The following is a 16,750-nucleotide window of genomic DNA, read 5'->3' as shown; positions in this document are numbered from 1 at the left end:
GGCGGTTCCGGAACATGGCGGAAGGTGAAGGCTGGCGGGTAAGCTCCGTGGGCGCTGGGGGCCCGGGGAGCCGAGTCCGCCGGTCGGAGCGGGCGGGCGGGCCCCTGGTCCCCGCTCACGCCCCCGTGCCCGCCCCCGCAGCCGCCGCGCCCGTGCGAGGCCTACCGCGCGGAGTGGGAGCTCTGCCGCAGCGCCGGGCACTTCCTGCGCCACTACTACGTCCACGGCGAGCGGCCGGCCTGCGGGCAGTGGCGGCGCGACCTGGCCAGCTGCCGCGAGTGGGAGCAGCGCCGCAGCGCCGAAGCCCAGGTGAGGCCAGGTGACCCGAGCCGGCCCGCCGAGCCCCGGAAGGCCGGGAACCAGAGGCGCCGGGCGCGGGGGGCGGGCCTGGAACGGGGGCTTCGGGCCCAGCCCTCCGCGTGTGCTTTGATTGGTATCATTCAAAGGCCAGTCTGGCAGCCAGGCTGGGAGAGGGCGTGGTGCAGTCACGGGAGTCCAGTCAGGAGGGGCCCTTGGTCCATCCGTTCAGCAGACGCTTCCCCCTGGACGCTCTTGGACGTACAGGAGAGGTTAGAACCCGATCTCTGCCCTCCTGACTCCTACATCCTAGTCTGGCATACAGTGGTGCCCTGGAGCTGATGGGGCAAAGGGTGGAGCGGAGCTGTGAGGGTGCAGAGCTCTTGGGGTGTGCCAGCAGGACTGGCGAGTGTAAATGCCCAGTCCCTGAGCAGTGGAAGAGAAAGTTGGCGGGTCTGTGTGGCAAGAAATCAATAACTGATACACAGATTGTCAAGATAGCTCTTATATATCAGTATGAGAAATGGATTTCACAGTGAAGTGGACAAAAGGCATAGAGAAGGGATTCACCCTGAAAGGACGTCAGATGGCCTGATACACATTTAAAATGACGGTGAGTGGTTTCTGCCCAGCGGAACATCACTGGGGTTTGGAGAGTGAGCACCTGGGCAGTGCTAGTGGAATGTGGGGTGTTTTGATTGCCTAAATGTCAAATGCATGCCTTTTGATCTCAGAGGGCTGCCCGTGACCCGGTCTCCTTTGCAGCGGTCCCTGTGTGAAAGCGAGCGGGCCAGAGTTCGGGCTGCACGGAAGCATGGCCTGGTGTGGGCGCCCAGGCAGAGCCCCCCAGAAGACTGGCACCTCCCTCTGCCTGAGGACAAGGACGGGTGACCGACCCAAACAGTCCAGAGGGCCCCTGGGAGCTTCCGCCCTTGCCTCCAGCCTCGCCTGCCCTGCCGTCATCACCAGGCTTGGAGCCGGTCCACCCAGCATGCAGTGTCCCTGTGGGCAGCCAGGGAGGCTGTCCCAAGGGCTAGGCTCCTCAGACGAACCCTCCAGGGGCAGCTCTGACCCGTGGGGACACTTGGGGGGGAATGAGGTGGCCTCCCCACCGGCCCTGCTCTGGTGGCCACCACGCACCTTGGTTCTCTCCCGCCACGGCCACTCACTGCTCCTTCCCTCGGAATTTCACCCAGTCGTTTTTAGAAAACGTGGATAATATCAGAAGAAATTTCACAGGTTTGATTCCAAATAGAAACTGCAAATTACACCCAGGCTTTCATATTGAAAGTTAGATGCAGGCAGGGTTAGAATTTTGTACGTTTTTGTAGATGCTCTTAGAATACATGCCCTTGAACCAAGAACCCTCCTTTAGAGGTCTCTTTCTTCTGCTGAAATGGTGTAGCCTCTGGGGCCGCGCGGCGGACCCACCACTGGGCGCTGTTCACCCAGCCTGCGGCATCTCGGCGCCTCCCCCTGGGCCCCAGCCAGGGCACAGGCGTGGCTCCGCATCACGGAACCCGTTCTTGGGGGCAGAATAACCCACCCCTCAGAAGGACGTTCATTATTGGGCCCCCGTGTGCCCCAGGAGTCCTCTGTGGCTATGAGCGGTGGGGGTGCATGCACGGGACCCCCGGAGCAGAGGAGAGCATAAAGAAGGCGCAGGGTGCCCCTTCTGGCAACAGCTGAGCCCATCAGCCGCGGCTGCAGCTCTGTCCACGGGCATTTCTGTGCGAGGAGAGGGTGGCATGGCTGGGTCCTCCCGGGTCTGAGACCCCCCGTGGGGGGCTGTGTGCTGGGAATGGCAGCCACCCCCTGGTTCCCGGGATTCGTGCAGCAGGGCGCAGGCACCATGAGGAGCCCCACGCCTGCTCGGATGCTGAGCGTGCCTCCAGTGCAGGGGAACATGCCTGTGTCAGGCATGTCCACGCCCTGGGACCGCACACCCAAAACGGACACGTCGCCTCCGTCCCATTGAGTTCAGGGGACGGACATGGACGTTCAGGCGTCAGCCGTGAAGGTTGAAACGGGCAGCGTCTTTCAAACTCGGGACAGAGGCCATGGTGACGAGCAGTTTGGGTGGTGACCCGGTGCAGCGTGGTCTCAGGGACGCTGGCAGTTCTGGGGCCAGGGTCAGAGCGCCATCCTGGGGAGCCTGTGATACGAGGATGCGCGGCGGGGAGCCGGGCCCCGCTCGGGCAGCGCTGTTGTTCTCTGGTGTAGGTGAGACTGGCCAGCCTCCAGCCTCCTGTCAGCCTCTCGTGACCTCCAAATAAAAGTTTGAGACAAAACAGTTGGCCACGACCTACTGACTTGGTTATCCAACCTCACCGAGGAAAGCTACAGGCCTGAAAAGCACCTGTGAGGGGTGGGGCGGTGGGGAAGGCTCTGAGTGTAGCCCTGTCCGAGGAGCAGTCTGGAGGCTTGCAAGGCCGAGAAGGAGCCACAGGCTGACGAGGCCGGTGCACAAGCTGCGTGCTCACTCAGGTGAAACGGCCCCTGGCATGCCTGCCCTGAGGTGGGCCTCTGCCTGCAGGGACCCTCACTGCTGGGCTGCTTCCTGCCCCCACCCAGTTCCTCTGGAGGAGGCCTACCCCCTGCTGCTCTGTGCAGGCCGAGTCCCTTCAGTGGTGTCCAACTCTGTGACCCCAGAGACTGCAGCCCGCTGCTGTCTTGGGGGCTCTCCAGGTCGGAGCACTGACGTGGGCTGCCATGCTCTCCTCCAGGAGCTCCTCCTGACCCAGGGGCCAGAGCTGCATCTCCCCCGGCTCCTGCACCGCAGCCGGTTCTTTCCCGCTGAGTCGCCAGGGGAAGCCCCCACCCCTGCTGCTGAGCATGACTGTATCTGGAGGTTGCTCTTTAAAGGGCTGATTAAGGTGAAATAGGATCACTTGAGTGAAAGTCACTCAGTTGTGTCCAAATCTTTGCAATCCATAGACTATACAGCCCATGGAATTCTCCAGGCCAGAATACTGGAGTGGGTAGCCATTCTGTTCTCCAGGGGATCTTCCCAACCCAGGGATTGAACCCAGGTCTCCTGCACTGCAGGCAAGATTCTTTACCTGGGCCAGAGGGGAAGCCCAGGGTCGCGGGGGCAGGCCCTAACACAATGACCGGCATCCTTACGAGAAATCAGGGCACGGAACGACCACACGGAGACACGGGAAGATGATGGCTGTCTGCACGCCAAGGAGAGCGTCCTCGGAAGGCATTAGCCCTGCCCACACCTGGACCTGGGACATCCAGCCCCGGAACTGAGAGAAATAAACGTCCACCATTTCAGCCCCTTGGTCTGTGGTATCTGTTCTGGTGCCCTTACTCACGCCTCCCCTGCCCCACACTGAGCGGCCTGGCCCGGGTCAGGTGTCAGCCATCCTGGAGGACACGCCGCCCTACCAGTGGGTCCCTGTCCTTGACACTCTCCTTGGCGCCCCTCTGACCCCCAGCTTAAAGCCCAGAGCTGGCCCCACCCCTGTGGCCCCTGCCTCTTGCCAGCGGCTTCTGCCCCTTCCTGGTCACTGAAGGATTAGCAGTCAGTGTGGGGGCCGCCTTCTCCCCAGGCCGGGCAAGCAAGGGCAGCCCCTCACCCCTGGCAGCCTCAGACAGGTTAACTAACAGAAGACAGACACGAGGTTCAACACGTTTATTCACAGCAGGCTTGACCGGTCAGCAGCAGGCCGGAGCCCAGCGGGGTGGGCTCCGCCGGGCGGTGTGTCCCGAGGCTGGCTGCTCGCATCTCTACCTCTTGAACTCCACCTGTGTATACACCTTGGTGATGTCTTGGTACCTGCCTTCTGGGGGCTGGTAGTTGGCGATGGGCGGCGTGTAGTCTGGCCCTTGTCTCTCGAAAGGAAACAGGCTGGGGTCCCGCTTGGTAGCCTCAGCATGCAGCTCCGGGGCCGTGAGCTCCAGCTCCCGCAGAGCTTCCCGCTGGGCCTCGAGCAGGGACGCGATGGAGGCCCTCTCCAGCTCGTGCTCGCGCTGCTTGTACAGCGACCACTTCTTCAGGAGCAGGGCTCTCCGCTCGCTCTCCTCAGAGGGGATCTCCACCGGCGGCCGCTGCCTGGGGACACGCAGAGCCAAGGGTGTGCCCTGGAGGTACAGACCTCACCGACCGACTGCACGGGACCGAGTGTCCCTGCTGGAGACGCGCGTGGAACACAGGGACAAACTAAGGGGTGGGGCAGTGGATGTGGCGGCAGCAACACTGGGAACTGGGCCGTTCACTTTACATGGAGACAAGAAACCGCGATTCCCCCCAGCAGACCGTGGTGAAAGCCGGCTTTGGAGAAAAGTCAAATGGCGTCGTGAAAACAGACCAATATCCCAGGGAGTCGAGAGCCTGTTATCAGCCCCGGAGACCCCAAACCAGCGGGGTCCCCCCTGTATCAGTGGGGTCTGATGAGGCAGCGATCCCAGCCACCCCACCCCACCACCGGCGAGTACTTCAATCGAGTACGTCCCGGAGCAGGAGGCCGAAGGTTTCCTGCCATCCAGAGGGGCGGGGGCTGTGGGCCACATTCGAGCCTGCTCAAGCCCTGCCAGGAGTTTCCCGCCCATACTCGGCCGTTCAGGAGCAGCAGTACTTTTTCCAGGAGAGGGCTCAGCATGGGGCCAGGCCAGCCCGGGCCTAGGACTGCCCATGACAGGTGGGAGGTTCCCATGACACCACTTCCTGAAGGTGACACAGCTGCTTTGCCCCGAGACCTCGAGCCCAGAGGCCCTTACCTCGCTTGATTCAAGAACTTGACCGGGGTGATAAAGTCCTCAATGGGAATCAGCTCCTGGGCCGCCTTCTCCAGTCGCCGGATCCTCTTTTTCAGGCGCTCCTTCACTGCCTGATCTTTCTTGGGGTCCACCTTCTTCTTCTTCCGCAGAGGCTCTGCTCTAAAGCACAAGGCAGACACTGCACGTCCTCCTCTGTGGTGTCGTGAGCGTGCAGAGACATGGCGCTAGGCAAAGTGCCCGCACACCGAACTGTACTCCCCGCTAGGGAAGAACCGTGGGCGCTGGCCTCCGGGAACAGCCCCCAGCGAGCGTCCTCAGAACTGGGCAGGCATGGTCAACCCAGAAAGTGGGGGAAAAACTCCACGGGGTGTCAGGGCATAAATTACAGAGAAGAGCTCATCTCTAGTGCAAGGGCTCAGGCAGGCCTTGAGACAGACTGAAATATGAAATCACCAAACTGACGAATTGCACGCTCAGCCCTCACACTTTTATGCATTTCTAAGCTGAAGTATAGTTGGTCAACACTGTTGTGTCCATTTCTGCTGCACTGCAAAGCGACTCTTTTATGCATACATACCTCTTTTTTTCTGTTCTTTTCCATCACAGAGTATCTGAGGATGCTGGATCTAGTTCCCTGTGCTATCGTTAGACCTTGCTGTTTACCCTGAAAACTTGCTACTCACATTTTAAATAGATGTGTGATTTATAAACATGAGGAAGACTAAAAGAGACAGTATAATAAAAATGACCAGCAAGTTCCGGTTTATACCGTTTGATATTTTAACAAATTTCCTCATCCTCCAGTATCAAGTCTGGTTTGCCCGGACGAGCACCTCTGCTGTGCCAGTAAGTTACTATTAAGAACAATCGAGTCCTCTGGCATCAAGACTGAGGCTCGTGAACGACGCCCGTGGAAGGTGTGCAGGGTCCCAGGTGGAAACCAGGGCGCTCCGGGCTCCCCGCACCTCTCCAGGCAGCAAGAGACACAGGCACTCTCTGTGCTCTTTCAACCTTTTACATGGGAGTCCCTCCAAGACGGATCGACTCGTCTTCAAACCATCCTGCATTTAGTTTTTGACCTGGTTAGACATGCACCGAACGTCGCGCACCCCCGCTCTCCGCGCGGGCGCCCCCAGGCCGGGCCGGCGGCCGGCTCACCTCGTGGGCACGAGTCCCCAGAAGGACAGCAGGGAGGCCCGCCGCCGCGCGTCCCCCGTCTGCGTCGGCCGCGCCCCCAGGAGCCTGCAAGACACCGGCCGCGCGTCACCGGCCGCGCCCCCGTGGGGTCGCTCGGGCCCCCCGCGCCCCCCGCGCCCCCCGCGCCCGCCCCCGCCCTCACCCGCTCGCGGGGCGCAGCGCGCGCCGGGCCGCCCCCAGCGCCGCGGCCGCCATGCCCCCGGGCCGCCGGCTGCCGCTTCCGGGCGCGCGCGCCTCGGCCGTCCGGCCCGCGCAGTGCGCCGCTCTGCGGTCCGGCCGCCGCGCAGCCCCGCGGCCCCGCGTTCCGGCCGCCGCCGCCGCGCCTGGCCCCGCCCCCGACGCGGCCCCGCCCCGCGGCCGGCGCCTCGCACCTCGCGCCGCTCGGGGGCCGCTTCCCGCGGGCGCCGCCCCCGGGCCGCCCGGCCTGCGCCCCGCGAGCCCCGCGCCCCGCGCGCTGAGGCCGGCGGCGCGCGCGAGGCCGGCAGCCCTGGCGCGTCGGGCCGGCCGGGCGCGCGGGGCAGGCCGCGGTCGGGCGCCGGCGTCGGGGCCGGGCCTCGGCGCCGCACGTGGCCCTCGCGCGCGGGCGCCCAGTGAGAGCGCGCCGGGGGCGGCGGGGAGCCCGCCGATTGGCCCGCCGGGCGCCGCCGGGGCAGCGGCCGCCCCCCGCCCCGGGCGCCGCGCCCCCCGCCCCGGGCGCGCGCCCCGCCGGCCCGCCCGCGCCCCCCGCCGCCCGGGGCGGGCCCGCCGCGGCGCCGCCCGCCCGCCCGCCCGCCCGGCCCTGGCGCCGCGCGGCCCGAGCGCGCGGGGAGCGGTTTCCCGCCGGGGCCGTTTGGCAGGTGCGCGCCGTGACTTCCGGCGTTGCCCGGGAGCCGCCGGAGGAGGAGCGGCGCGGGGGATGCGGCTGCGGCGGCGGCGGCGGCGGCCGAGCGCGGGGGGCGGCGGCGGCGGCGGCGGCGGCGGCGGGGGGCGCGGGCCGGCGATGGCGCGGCGGCGCTGAGCGCGCGGGGCGGGCGGCGGCCGGAGGGCGCGCGCGGCGGCGGCCCCATGGCCCGGGCGCGCTGAGCGACGCGGCTCTCGCCTCAGCCCGGCGGCGGCGGCGGCGGCGGCCGAACAATGAAGCTCCTGAAGCCGACCTGGGTCAACCACAATGGTGAGTGCGCGCGGGGGCCGCGGGCCGGGGCGCCGCGCGCCGGCCTTCCCGCCTCGCCCCGGCGGGGGCGCCCGGGCCGCGGGGCCGGCGGGGCGGGCTCGGTCCTCGCGCGGGGCCCCGGGCGCCTCACGTGCTCGCGCCCCCGCACGTGCGCGGAGCCCGCGGCCGCGGCCTGGCGGTCCGGGCGGAGGCCGCAGCCCGGCGGCGGAGACGACCCCGGGCGCGGGCCGGGCCGGGCCAGCGTGTGACGGCCGGGCGCGGGCGCCCTTTCGCTGGCGGCGCGGGGGCCTGGAAGGGGCAGGTCCTGCCGCCCCCGGGGCTGGATCCGCTGCCTGTGCCTCCGAGTGGAGCCCCGTGACGCCAGGCTGAGCCCCCCCCCCCACCCCAGCCCGCGGGACTGCGTTCGCGCCGAGCTGGAGCGCCCGGGCCCCTCGGGTGGAGCGGACTGCTCCGTGCCCTGGGTTAAGAGGCTGGTGCAGAGACGCGTGCGGTGCCCGGCAGTGCTGGCCCAGTTCTGCCTGCGGCGCCCACCTGCTGCAGGGCTTGGCCTCGGCTCCCTGGGACGGGAGGGGCGCCAGCCGCCAGCCCCCACGGGCAGCGCTGGGTGGGGGCCTGTCCTCCAGGCCAGGGTCCCCGCCGCCGCCGGCTGTCTGACTGCTGATAGATAGGAGCCACCCTGGTTCTGCCCTGTTCCTCGTTTGTACTCAGCCAGGCGCCTAGAGGGAGCTGCAGTGCTCCTCTGGAGCTGGTCGGGTAGGTGCTCTCTCCTTCCCTGAGCCGGTGGCGCTCAGTTCTGAGCTGGGGTCTCGGGATGCCTCCTCCTGCAGCAGCTGCGCTGAGCAGCACTCTGCTGTTGGGCGCGGCACTGCTCTGCCTTCCCACCTTGCAGGGCGGCACGTCTCTGTCACTTCCCAGGGTCCGGGCGAGGTCTCTCTTTGCTCCTGTTACTCAGTAGACCCTCTCGGCCCCAGGGTGGGTGCCTTACGTGCCCCCAGCGCAGGGACTGCCTGGCTCGCTCCGTATCCCTTGCCCCACGCGGCTGTGCCTTCTGTGCAGAGGGTCTGATAACGCGGGCTGACGCAGGTGAGAGCTGAGGTGGCCGTAACTGACTAACTCGGTTGCCGGTGCGTGAGCGCGAAAGCGGAGAGCTCTGGTTTCGTTTCTCCTGCCTCTTGCTCCAAGTGCCTTTCCTGAGGCGTATGGTGAGGGCTGGGCTCCTCGGCAGAGCTGGGCGGACGTTCAGTCGTCGTAAGTCGTGCGTGTGGGTCAGGAAGGGAGAGTCCGTTGCTGCGCCGGTGAAGCCGGCGGGAGTCTCCCCTGTGGCGCCCTGCAGCCCGGCTCTGTGTGTGGCGCCCGCTCCTCCTGTCTCCCTCCCGCTCATCATTGCTGGCCTCGGGATGAGCTCCCGTGTAGGACGTGATTTTCACGCTGCATGAGCACAGGCAGGTCGGGATGCTTAAGCGATCGTTTAGGCACGGGCGGGAAAGAGTCAGCTGGGCAGGGTGGGCCGGACTGTGGGCCGGGCTCCTTCCTGTGGCCTCCCCACCGGCCTTGAGGACAGGGAGCCTCGCGGTGCCTGCCCTGCCTGCTTTGTGGTGCAGTTGGGGTGTTTGCTTGGGGAGGAAGAGAGAGGGCTCCCCTGAGTCTGAAGTGCGTTAGAAACCTAGAAGATAACGGTAAAAGAAATTGAGACTCTTTTAGACCGGTTCTTTGTCGAATCTCCTTTCTTTTAAAGTCTCCTGAAATCAGCCCCAGTCTCATGGAGCGTTCAGAAGGACCGTTGCTGGTAAATGACAGCTCTCCTGAAGCGCAGGCTGGCTGCTGGTCTGGACCACGCCTGCGCCGTCCGGTAAAGACTGGTGAATGGCGGGAGCCGCTCGGAATCCCAGCCGTGGGTGGTGGCCAGTAAAGAAGGCCGCCCGTACTTCAGTTTCACAAACCAAAGAGGTCGAGGTGCTTTGGAGAGTATGTCACTGCGCTTTCTGGTTTCCTGACTTTGCACTCCGTCTCCTGACTGGTTATGCGGCTCCAACGTACTCTGTCTGGGCTCTCAGAGCCCAGGGAGGGAAGGCGCTCCGCGGGGCAGGGCCCGGTGTCCAGGCTGCCGGGCGAGCGTCTGCCGAGTGCAGGTGTGCGTGCCCGCCGTCTGTTTCCGGGCTGACGAGATGGTGAGGCCTTGCCTCCAGGGGAGGCGTTCTCTGTCCCAGCACTGCTGACATTTGGGGGCACGTGATTGCGTGGAGACCGGCCCATGTGTTGTAGGGTGTTAGCGGCAGCCCTGGTTTCTGCACAGGGGCGCCTTCACACACTGACACACACAGACATCACCCACTTGTGGCAACGGAACCTGTTTCCAGACGTTGCCGGGGCCCCTGTTGGCCAGAACCCCCAGATGAGAACCACTGTGCTAAGGAGGTGAGTCAAATCTTGAAGTCATGTCACAGAAAGGAGCTTTGAACATGGGGTCAGAGCAGGTTCAAGACATCATCATTTGCCAACTGAATTCTTGGGCTTTTGACTCCACCTTCTGCACCTTGGTGAGATCCGACCCTGCCCTTTGACCCTGCGCCCAGCCTCGGAAGGCCGCCTTCAGCTGAGGCGTGCTACAGGAGCCCGTGAGGCTTGCCGTGTGTGTAGCGGTTACACACAGGGGGCTGTCCGCGCGTGTGCGTGGTGTATTCTGTGTTCTGGGAGACAGTATTCCTTTGCTGTCCAGTCGCTCAGTCACGTCTGACTCTGCGACCCCATGGGCTAGAGCACGCCAGGCTTCCCTGCCCTTCACCATCTCCCAGAGCTTGCTCAAACTCACCAACCCTGAGTTGTGATGCCATCCAACCTCCTCGTCCTGTCGTCCCCTTCTCCTCCTGCCTTCAGTCTTCCCCAGCATCAGGGTCTTTTACAGTCAGTTGGCTCTTAGCATCTGGTGGCCAAAGTATTTTATTTTAGGCCTGGCCAAGATAAGGTTTGTCTCTAATTAGCTTATGACCGTATATTGGTTAGAGAGTGAGAGCAGTTATGTTTCAGTTGTGGGAAAACGTAGTCTGTATGTTGAGAAAACTTGACTGGAGGTTCATGGTTCTTCTCCTCCCTGGGCCTCTGTCCCCTTGTGGAGTTCACGCACAGCTCTTGAGTGAAGCCCATTCCAACGAGAAGGGCCGGGACTGACAGAGTCACGTCCTCCGTCGGTTCCTGGCTCACACTGGGACGGCAGTGCTGTGAAAAGGCAAAGTTTCAACAACAGCGTAATTTTCCAGTTGTCCCGTTGCTTTGAGGTGTGTGTTTTTCCCCTGTCTGCGATCCCTTCTCATCCCGCAGAGGATTTAAGGCCTTTTACTGCCATTTAAGAACGTCAGCTTGAAGGGGAGACGCAGGGAAGGGGGGGGCACCGCAGCCTCCTGGGTGCGGAAAGGCCCGCATGGCTGCTCTGAGGACAGGCCGGAAGGAGGGGACGCTTCGTGACCGCGTCCTTCCCGTAACCTGTGCTGTTGGCCCGGATCAGACTAGTCCAACAGGCTGGTGTCTGGGGACGTGCTGGGTCTCCGCCGCTGGCGGGGATGAGGCTCCGGGAGCCGGTGGGTGAGGGTGCGCTGTGGCCTCACCGACGTCGCCCCGCAGCACTCAGCGGGCCGACGCCGTCCTGGGGGAGCCGCGCTGGGCGAGCGTGTCTCTTCGGTGGTTGCTGCCGGGGACCTGTTCACCCGTCCCACTCGACTGTGAGCTGCTTGAGGACGAGGGCTTTGCCTTTCGTTTTGGAGTCAGCTGGTCCTCCTCTTGAGTCTCTGCTGCTTGCCAGACCTGTGTTCCAGAAGGCTCTTGACATCTCTTACCTGGTCTGCGGAGTGAGGCTGGTGACGCCTGCCTGGCCTGCCCCCAGCTCACCTGTGAAGGCTCAGGAGGTGGGTGCTCTTCACAGTCTCACACCAGCTTCCGCCTGGAGACAGTAGTGGGTTTGAAAAGTAACCAGAATACGTCTGACGAAGGCTCAGAAGCAACTGGGTGGGATTCTGCTTTGCATCATACGCTTGGGGTTTATGCCCTAAACGCTGAATCCTCCTGCAGAGAAGTCCTGTGGGACCAGAGGTGGATGTGCGCTGGGCAGGTGCAGGGCAGACCACTGGACAGGCGGCTGTCCGGAGTGCAGAGCGGACAGCCTCCGGGGAGGAGGCGGGGTTGGGGCGCGCGGGCCGTAGGCCTGAGTCTGGCCCTTGGGAGGACAGGGGGTGGGGGACATGCTGCTGCTCGGGAGTGTCTGGAGTGAAGGCCCCGGGAGGGCTCGAGCGGGCGAGCGTGTCAGCGATGGGCCGCGCGGGCCACGGCCTCTGGGGCTCTGGGCTAAAGCCCTCAGCACCTGCCTAGAAGTGTGGGCTCCTCCCGGCGCGTTGGGGGGTGCCTGGGCCTTCTTGGGGAGGCTGGGTGTTGCAGGGAGGCAGTTTCCTAGGTCTGGGTGTGAGACGCAGTGGAGGCAGGAGGTCAGGGTGGAAGTGAGCCAGGTAGAGGCAGGTGACTAGATTTGAGACACTCTGTGGATTTCGTTAACATGCTGAGAAGAAAGTGGAGACGGAGGCCAGAAAGAAAGGTGTTTGCAGATACTTCTTTTAACTTAAAGAGTGTGTAAAAAGCTGTTTTCGCCTTAGGAGTAGAGTTCCAGTCACACAGCCGGGAGGGCCCTGCAGCCGTGGCCCCGTCTTGGGACCTGTCTGCCTCGAGCCCTCCTCTTCCCCAGAGGGGCGAGGTGCCTCTGTTTCTCCAGGGGTCTGCCCGTGGACTGTCAGGGTGTGCGGCTCCCGAGACCTGCTGCGGTCAGCAGCACGCCTGGAGACAGAGCGGGCATTGGGCATGGCGCAGACCCTGGCTGCCCACCCGCCTTCCGCACTGTCTGCCGCGTGCCTGCCTCTCCTGCAGGGGCAGGGCGTGAGCACTGTCCTGGGGAGCAGCAGGCAACGCCATTCCCGCCAGGAGGAGTAGGTGGGGGGGGGGCAGTCTACTCGGGGCTGGGGCTTCCGGGTGCCTCCTGTGAGAAGAGGGGGCGGAAGGCCCGCCCACGTCTCCCGCCCATTCCTCCTGCAGGCTCTGCACTCCCCCCAGGCTGCCTGGCAAGAAGCCCTGGTCTGAGGGAGCCCTTCTTCCCCTGGGGAGCCGTCACAGGCTGCCAGCAGTCCACCCCAGGCCAGATGGTGGGAAGGCGGCCCTCTGCGGGCGGAGCGTTCACGCAGGGGGCAGCCAGAGGACGCCTGCGGGGCGGGCCTGGGGCCGGGCAGAAGTCCACCTGGCACGGCCTCGTGGCTCTGCCGGGCCGCAGGCCTGGGCCAGGTGTGGGAGCCGAGGGACCCGGGCAGAGGCTGTGGCCGTGACCGCGCAGGAGGCGGCCAGGGTGGCGCCGGTGCAGTGAGCATGCACGTTTGTGGGTGCGGGCGTGGACGTGGGTGTGGGTGTGCCAGTCACACACATACGCGCACACACACATGCTGATTTTGAAGCGTAACTTACGTACTGAACTGCACAGACGGCTAGCTTCCCCCGTGGTGAGTTTTGTCAAGCAGGCTCTGTGATCTGTTCCCCACTGGAGATGTGGAGTGTTCCCCCTCCCCAGAGAGTCGCCAGGTGGAATATGGGGGGTGAACGCGACCCCCAGGGCCCGGGAGGCTGTGGAGGAGCAGCTGGGGCGCCTGGGGGCCTTGCTGAAGCGCCGCTCTGCCTACAGCTGCCGTCGGGGCGCAGGCGGGGGGGCTCCTCTGCCGGCGCGTCTGCCGCCGAGTCGGCCCGCGGTCGTGTTAACGGGGTGTGGTCTGGGGAGCGGAGAGCTTGGTGGCTCTGCACTTGTCATCTGAAAGATGTAAAAAAGTTCTTCTGAGAAAAGTAAGACCTGTTTTCTTTAGGAAGTTAGAAAATGCAAAAACGAGCGCACTGCTAAGACTTTAGAACGTGGTCCTTCCGACCGTTTGGGAAACACAGCTGGGTGACTTGGTGCTTTCAAACGTCCCCGCCTTTGGGACCTCCCCGGGAGTCCAGTGGCTAAGACTGCACGCTCCCAGCGCGGGGCCCGGGGTTCAGCCCTTGTTGGGGAGCTAGACCTCTCGTGCTGCGTGGGACGGCCGAAAGAAATAAGCACACAGGCTCTGCTTAGTGCCTAGACTGCATCGTGAAGGTGCCTGGACCGCTGAAGACCTTAGCCGCAGGCCCGCAGCACAGCAAGCCCAGCGTTTCCATTGCAGCCTCCCTCCAGACAGCTGCGGGGCCGCCCGGCATTCTCCACGGAAATGATACTGTGGGGTGGCGGTTCTCTCTTTAAAATTGACCCAAAACAGTAATTCATTTCCGGTGTGCAACAGAATTTGTACATGTCGCAAAGGTGATCGTCACAGGAAGTATCTTCACGAGACCCCTTTTCCTGATGAGAGCTTCCAGGATTCACTGTCTCAGCAGCTTTTACACACGCAGCGCAGTATTATCACCCACAGCGTGATTTTTCAGGTTGTTAAACGGATTTTCCCTCTGTGGGCATGTGGCGCTTGCCGCTCTTGCCTTTCTCATGGGTCTGGGCAGAAGGGAGGGCACCGTGGGAACTCAGGAAAAGGGACAGCGGTCTGCAAGCCTCTGCCTGCACCGGCTTCACCCCTGGCTCACGGCGCGAAAAGCCGAAGCCAGCCCAGGAACGGCTGCCTGGCGCGAGCCTCCAGCTTCCTTCCTGTGCGCTGTTTGGAACGTCTCGGGCAGCTGACACCCGAGAGGTGTCTGGCGGCGGTGCTGACTTAGGACCCAGAGGTTGTGGTTGAAGCGCTGGGGGTCCCAGAGGCCCCTTGGGCGTGCAGCTAGGCCCTGCTCCCCCGGCGGGGCTGACACATGAAACCCCTCAGCCAAGAGGACCCACCTTCCCGGCAGGTGTCAGAACGCGGGGCCTCTGCCCAGCCTTTCGCGACTGCCGGTGTTTGGGGGGCCTGCTGCACGCTGCAGGGCCTGGGGAGACCCTGAGGAGGCAGACGAGGTACCCGGCGCTCGCGGTCCCCATCCTGCTGGGCAGAGTGGGCCAGACGCCGTGAGGCGGCCACACCGTTCCTGGGAGAGGAGACTGGCTCTGCGGGGCGGGGGGTGCCCACGAGGGGAGCGAGGGTCGGAGGGGAGAGCTGGTGGGCGCGAGAGGGAGGCGGGGGGCCGGGCGGCTGGGCCCCTGTGGAGAGTGTGGGCGCCGGGCCTGGAGGCGGGCGGCCGGGCCTCTGCAGGCTGCGGCACGGACGTGCACGCCTGGCACCTGCAGGGGAGCATATCCGCACGCTGACGGCGGCCACAGGTGTTTGACGCTCGTGTGTCTCCGGACGGGCACGCGGTTTCAGAAAACAGGCCGTGAGGGTCTGTGCGCGTGGCCCCTGCTTCCTGAGCGGTGGCAGTGCTGCCCGTGTGGGCTCAGCTGCGTGCCCGCAGCGGGAGCAGCCACGTGGGCCCCGCAGCCGCATAAGGGCGCCCGGCTCCCGCCCCCTGCCCGCTTGCGTGTAGACGCGCGTGGTCTGGTTCGGGTTTGGTTAGCGTTTGCTCACGTTGTGAGAAAATGAGCGTGAGGCTTACCGTGTTGCCGTCTCCTACATGTGCTATTTGGCCGTGTCCTGCGTGTTCACACTGTGGGGCAGCCAGTCTCCACGCATTTTCATCTTGCGAAACTGGAGCTGCCCCAGCCCTTGGCACCGCCGTCCTGCTCCGTGTCTCTCTGAGTCTGACTCCTCTCGGGCCTTTGTACAAGTGGAGTCGTGCGGTGCCTGCCTCTGTGACTGGCTGATGGGGATGAACAGCATGTTCTCAGAGCTCTTCCCTGTCGCGCCTGTCAGGATTTCCTTGCTTTTTATTGCTGAATGATGCTCCACTGTGCAGACACACCACGGTTCCTCAGCCGTCATCCGCCACTGAGCCCTGGGGCTGCGTCCCCCTCTTGCCTCTTGTGGATGAAGCTGCTGGGAACATGGGGTACAAATGTCTCCTCCTTGAGACTCTGCTTCCAGTCCTTTGGGGCATAAACCTAGACGGGGAGTTGCTGGATCCTGGTTAGTTCTGGGCTTCCCTCGTGGGTTTGATGCCTGGGTCAGGAAGATCCCCTGGAGGAGCGCGTGGCAGCCCGCTCCAGTATTCTTGCCTGAGAATCCCCATGGACAGAGGAGCCTGGCGGGCTGCAGTCTGCAGGGTCGCAAAGAGTCGGACACGACTGAGCAGCTAGGCGCAGCCCAGCGCGGCTCACTCCGCACTCCCCTGAGAGCTGCCGTGGGGGCTGCCCCAGTCCTTGTTCCCGCCAGCCCACGGGGTGCGTTTCTCCACCTCCTCCCCACCAGCCTTGGTCTCTACTTCTCTTTCTTTTCTTCTTACGGTGGCTGTCCTTTGGAGAACATCCGTCTGAGCCTCTGCCCGTTGCTTACAGGTGTCCGAGGTCTTCTCACCCGCTGGCGTCTGTCCGTCCCTGGCTGTGGCTTCGGGCCTCAGTGCTCCCGCGGCGTCTCTGCTGCAGGGCGAGGTCTTAGTTGCCCTGCCCATGGCATGCGGGATCTTAGTTCCTGGGCCAGGGATCAGGCCCACCCCCCCTGCATCGCAAGGTGCGTTCTTATTCACCGGACCCCCAGGGAGGTCCCCCTTGGCCCATTTTGAATCAAAGTTTTGGAGGTTTTTTGTCGTTAAGTTTTAGGAGTTTTCTGTGTATTCTGGACACCTGATGTCACTTCCCAGCATCTCACCCATTCCACGGTGACCTTTCTCCTCTGTTAGTAGCACCCTCTGATGAGTGACAGGTTTCAGGAAATCCAGGCTGTCCCGTTTCTGTAACGCCCGTGCCTTCGCTGTCGCGTCTTAAACTGTTGCCCAGTCCAGTGTCAGGAAGCTTTTTCCTCCCTCTGCTTTCTTCCAAGAGTTCTTATACTGCCACGCTCAACATCCAGGCCCTTGTTCCATCTCAGGTTGGTTTTTGTAGGTGGTGTTAGGTGAAGGTCAGGACTCAGGGGCCTCCTAAGGCCCGGGAGGAGGGTTCTGTCTGAGCGCCCCGGTCAGAACCGGCTTCGGTAGCTGACTCTCTTCCTGCCCAGTGGGGAGCCGCGTGCTGCAGCCGCGTGCTGCTCGGATCAGCACCCCCAGATAGCACGGGAGTGGGGTGCTCGGGGGGGTGGGGTCAGGGCCGTCTGGGAGCAGAGCCCGAGGGTGGGCTGCCGGCTGCGGCGGCTCCCAGGGTGTCCCTCACTTGTGTCGCCGTCTCTGCAGAGCCCATCGGGGGCACGTCTCTGTGGCTCCACAGCCGGCTCTCACGCTGCAGCCACAGCGCCACTGCCAGAGCCCCTCAGAGGTCCCTCCGTGTGTCCTCTGACCCGAGGCGCACCCCTGCAGAGGAGACGGGTGCCAGCCTCGCTGAGTGCAGTG

At 64.0% G+C, this 16,750-nt stretch overlaps 3 protein-coding genes across 4 annotated transcripts in view; 2 read left to right on the top strand and 1 right to left on the bottom strand.

Moving 5' to 3' along the window:
* Window positions 1-2,590, top strand: C17H22orf39 (chromosome 17 C22orf39 homolog). The gene is made up of 3 exons (XM_027956917.3): window positions 1-38; window positions 142-309; window positions 1,063-2,590. Exons 1-3 carry the CDS (start codon window positions 15-17, stop codon window positions 1,186-1,188), a joined length of 318 nt encoding a protein of 105 aa, XP_027812718.1. The 5' UTR covers window positions 1-14; the 3' UTR covers window positions 1,189-2,590.
* A 1,335-nt stretch (window positions 2,591-3,925) lies between these two features.
* MRPL40 (mitochondrial ribosomal protein L40) lies at window positions 3,926-6,438 on the bottom strand. Its single transcript, XM_027956916.2, has 4 exons — window positions 6,365-6,438; window positions 6,184-6,267; window positions 5,026-5,184; window positions 3,926-4,360 (listed from the first exon to the last, which is right to left on the bottom strand). The coding sequence occupies exons 1-4, from the start codon at window positions 6,415-6,417 to the stop codon at window positions 4,036-4,038; spliced, it is 621 nt and encodes a 206-aa protein (XP_027812717.1). The 5' UTR covers window positions 6,418-6,438; the 3' UTR covers window positions 3,926-4,035.
* An 806-nt stretch (window positions 6,439-7,244) lies between these two features.
* The window catches only part of LOC101120607 (protein HIRA), a 46,072-nt gene continuing 36,566 nt past the window's right edge, over window positions 7,245-16,750 (top strand). Inside the window, exon 1 of one of the 2 annotated variants that reach the window (XM_027956915.3) lies at window positions 7,245-7,372. In XM_027956915.3, the coding sequence (XP_027812716.2) occupies window positions 7,336-7,372 (37 nt within the window). In that variant the 5' untranslated portion in view covers window positions 7,245-7,335. Of the gene's footprint in view, window positions 7,373-8,003; window positions 8,126-16,750 lie in introns of those variants that run through there. The other variant, XM_060400892.1, reaches the window with a different exon arrangement.

The sequence above is a fragment of the Ovis aries genome, chromosome 17 (genome assembly GCF_016772045.2).
Source record: "Ovis aries strain OAR_USU_Benz2616 breed Rambouillet chromosome 17, ARS-UI_Ramb_v3.0, whole genome shotgun sequence".
Taxonomy (NCBI): Eukaryota; Metazoa; Chordata; class Mammalia; order Artiodactyla; family Bovidae; genus Ovis; species Ovis aries.
Note: the sequence above shows the minus strand (reverse complement) of the source record. Positions and strands in the feature narration are given on the sequence as shown.

Coding starts and splice junctions, on each gene's coding strand:
- C17H22orf39 (XM_027956917.3), top strand. CDS start 15: ATGGCGGAAGGTGAAGGCTGGCGG. Junction 39..141: donor CGGAAGGTGAAGGCTGGCGG/GTAAGCTCCGTG, acceptor CCGCCCCCGCAG/CCGCCGCGCCCGTGCGAGGC. Junction 310..1,062: donor GCCGCAGCGCCGAAGCCCAG/GTGAGGCCAGGT, acceptor TCTCCTTTGCAG/CGGTCCCTGTGTGAAAGCGA.
- MRPL40 (XM_027956916.2), bottom strand. CDS start 6,417: ATGGCGGCCGCGGCGCTGGGGGCGGCCCGGCGCGCGCTGCGCCCCGCG. Junction 6,268..6,364: donor GCGCTGCGCCCCGCGAGCGG/GTGAGGGCGGGG, acceptor GGTGTCTTGCAG/GCTCCTGGGGGCGCGGCCGA. Junction 5,185..6,183: donor TGGGGACTCGTGCCCACGAG/GTGAGCCGGCCG, acceptor CTTGTGCTTTAG/AGCAGAGCCTCTGCGGAAGA.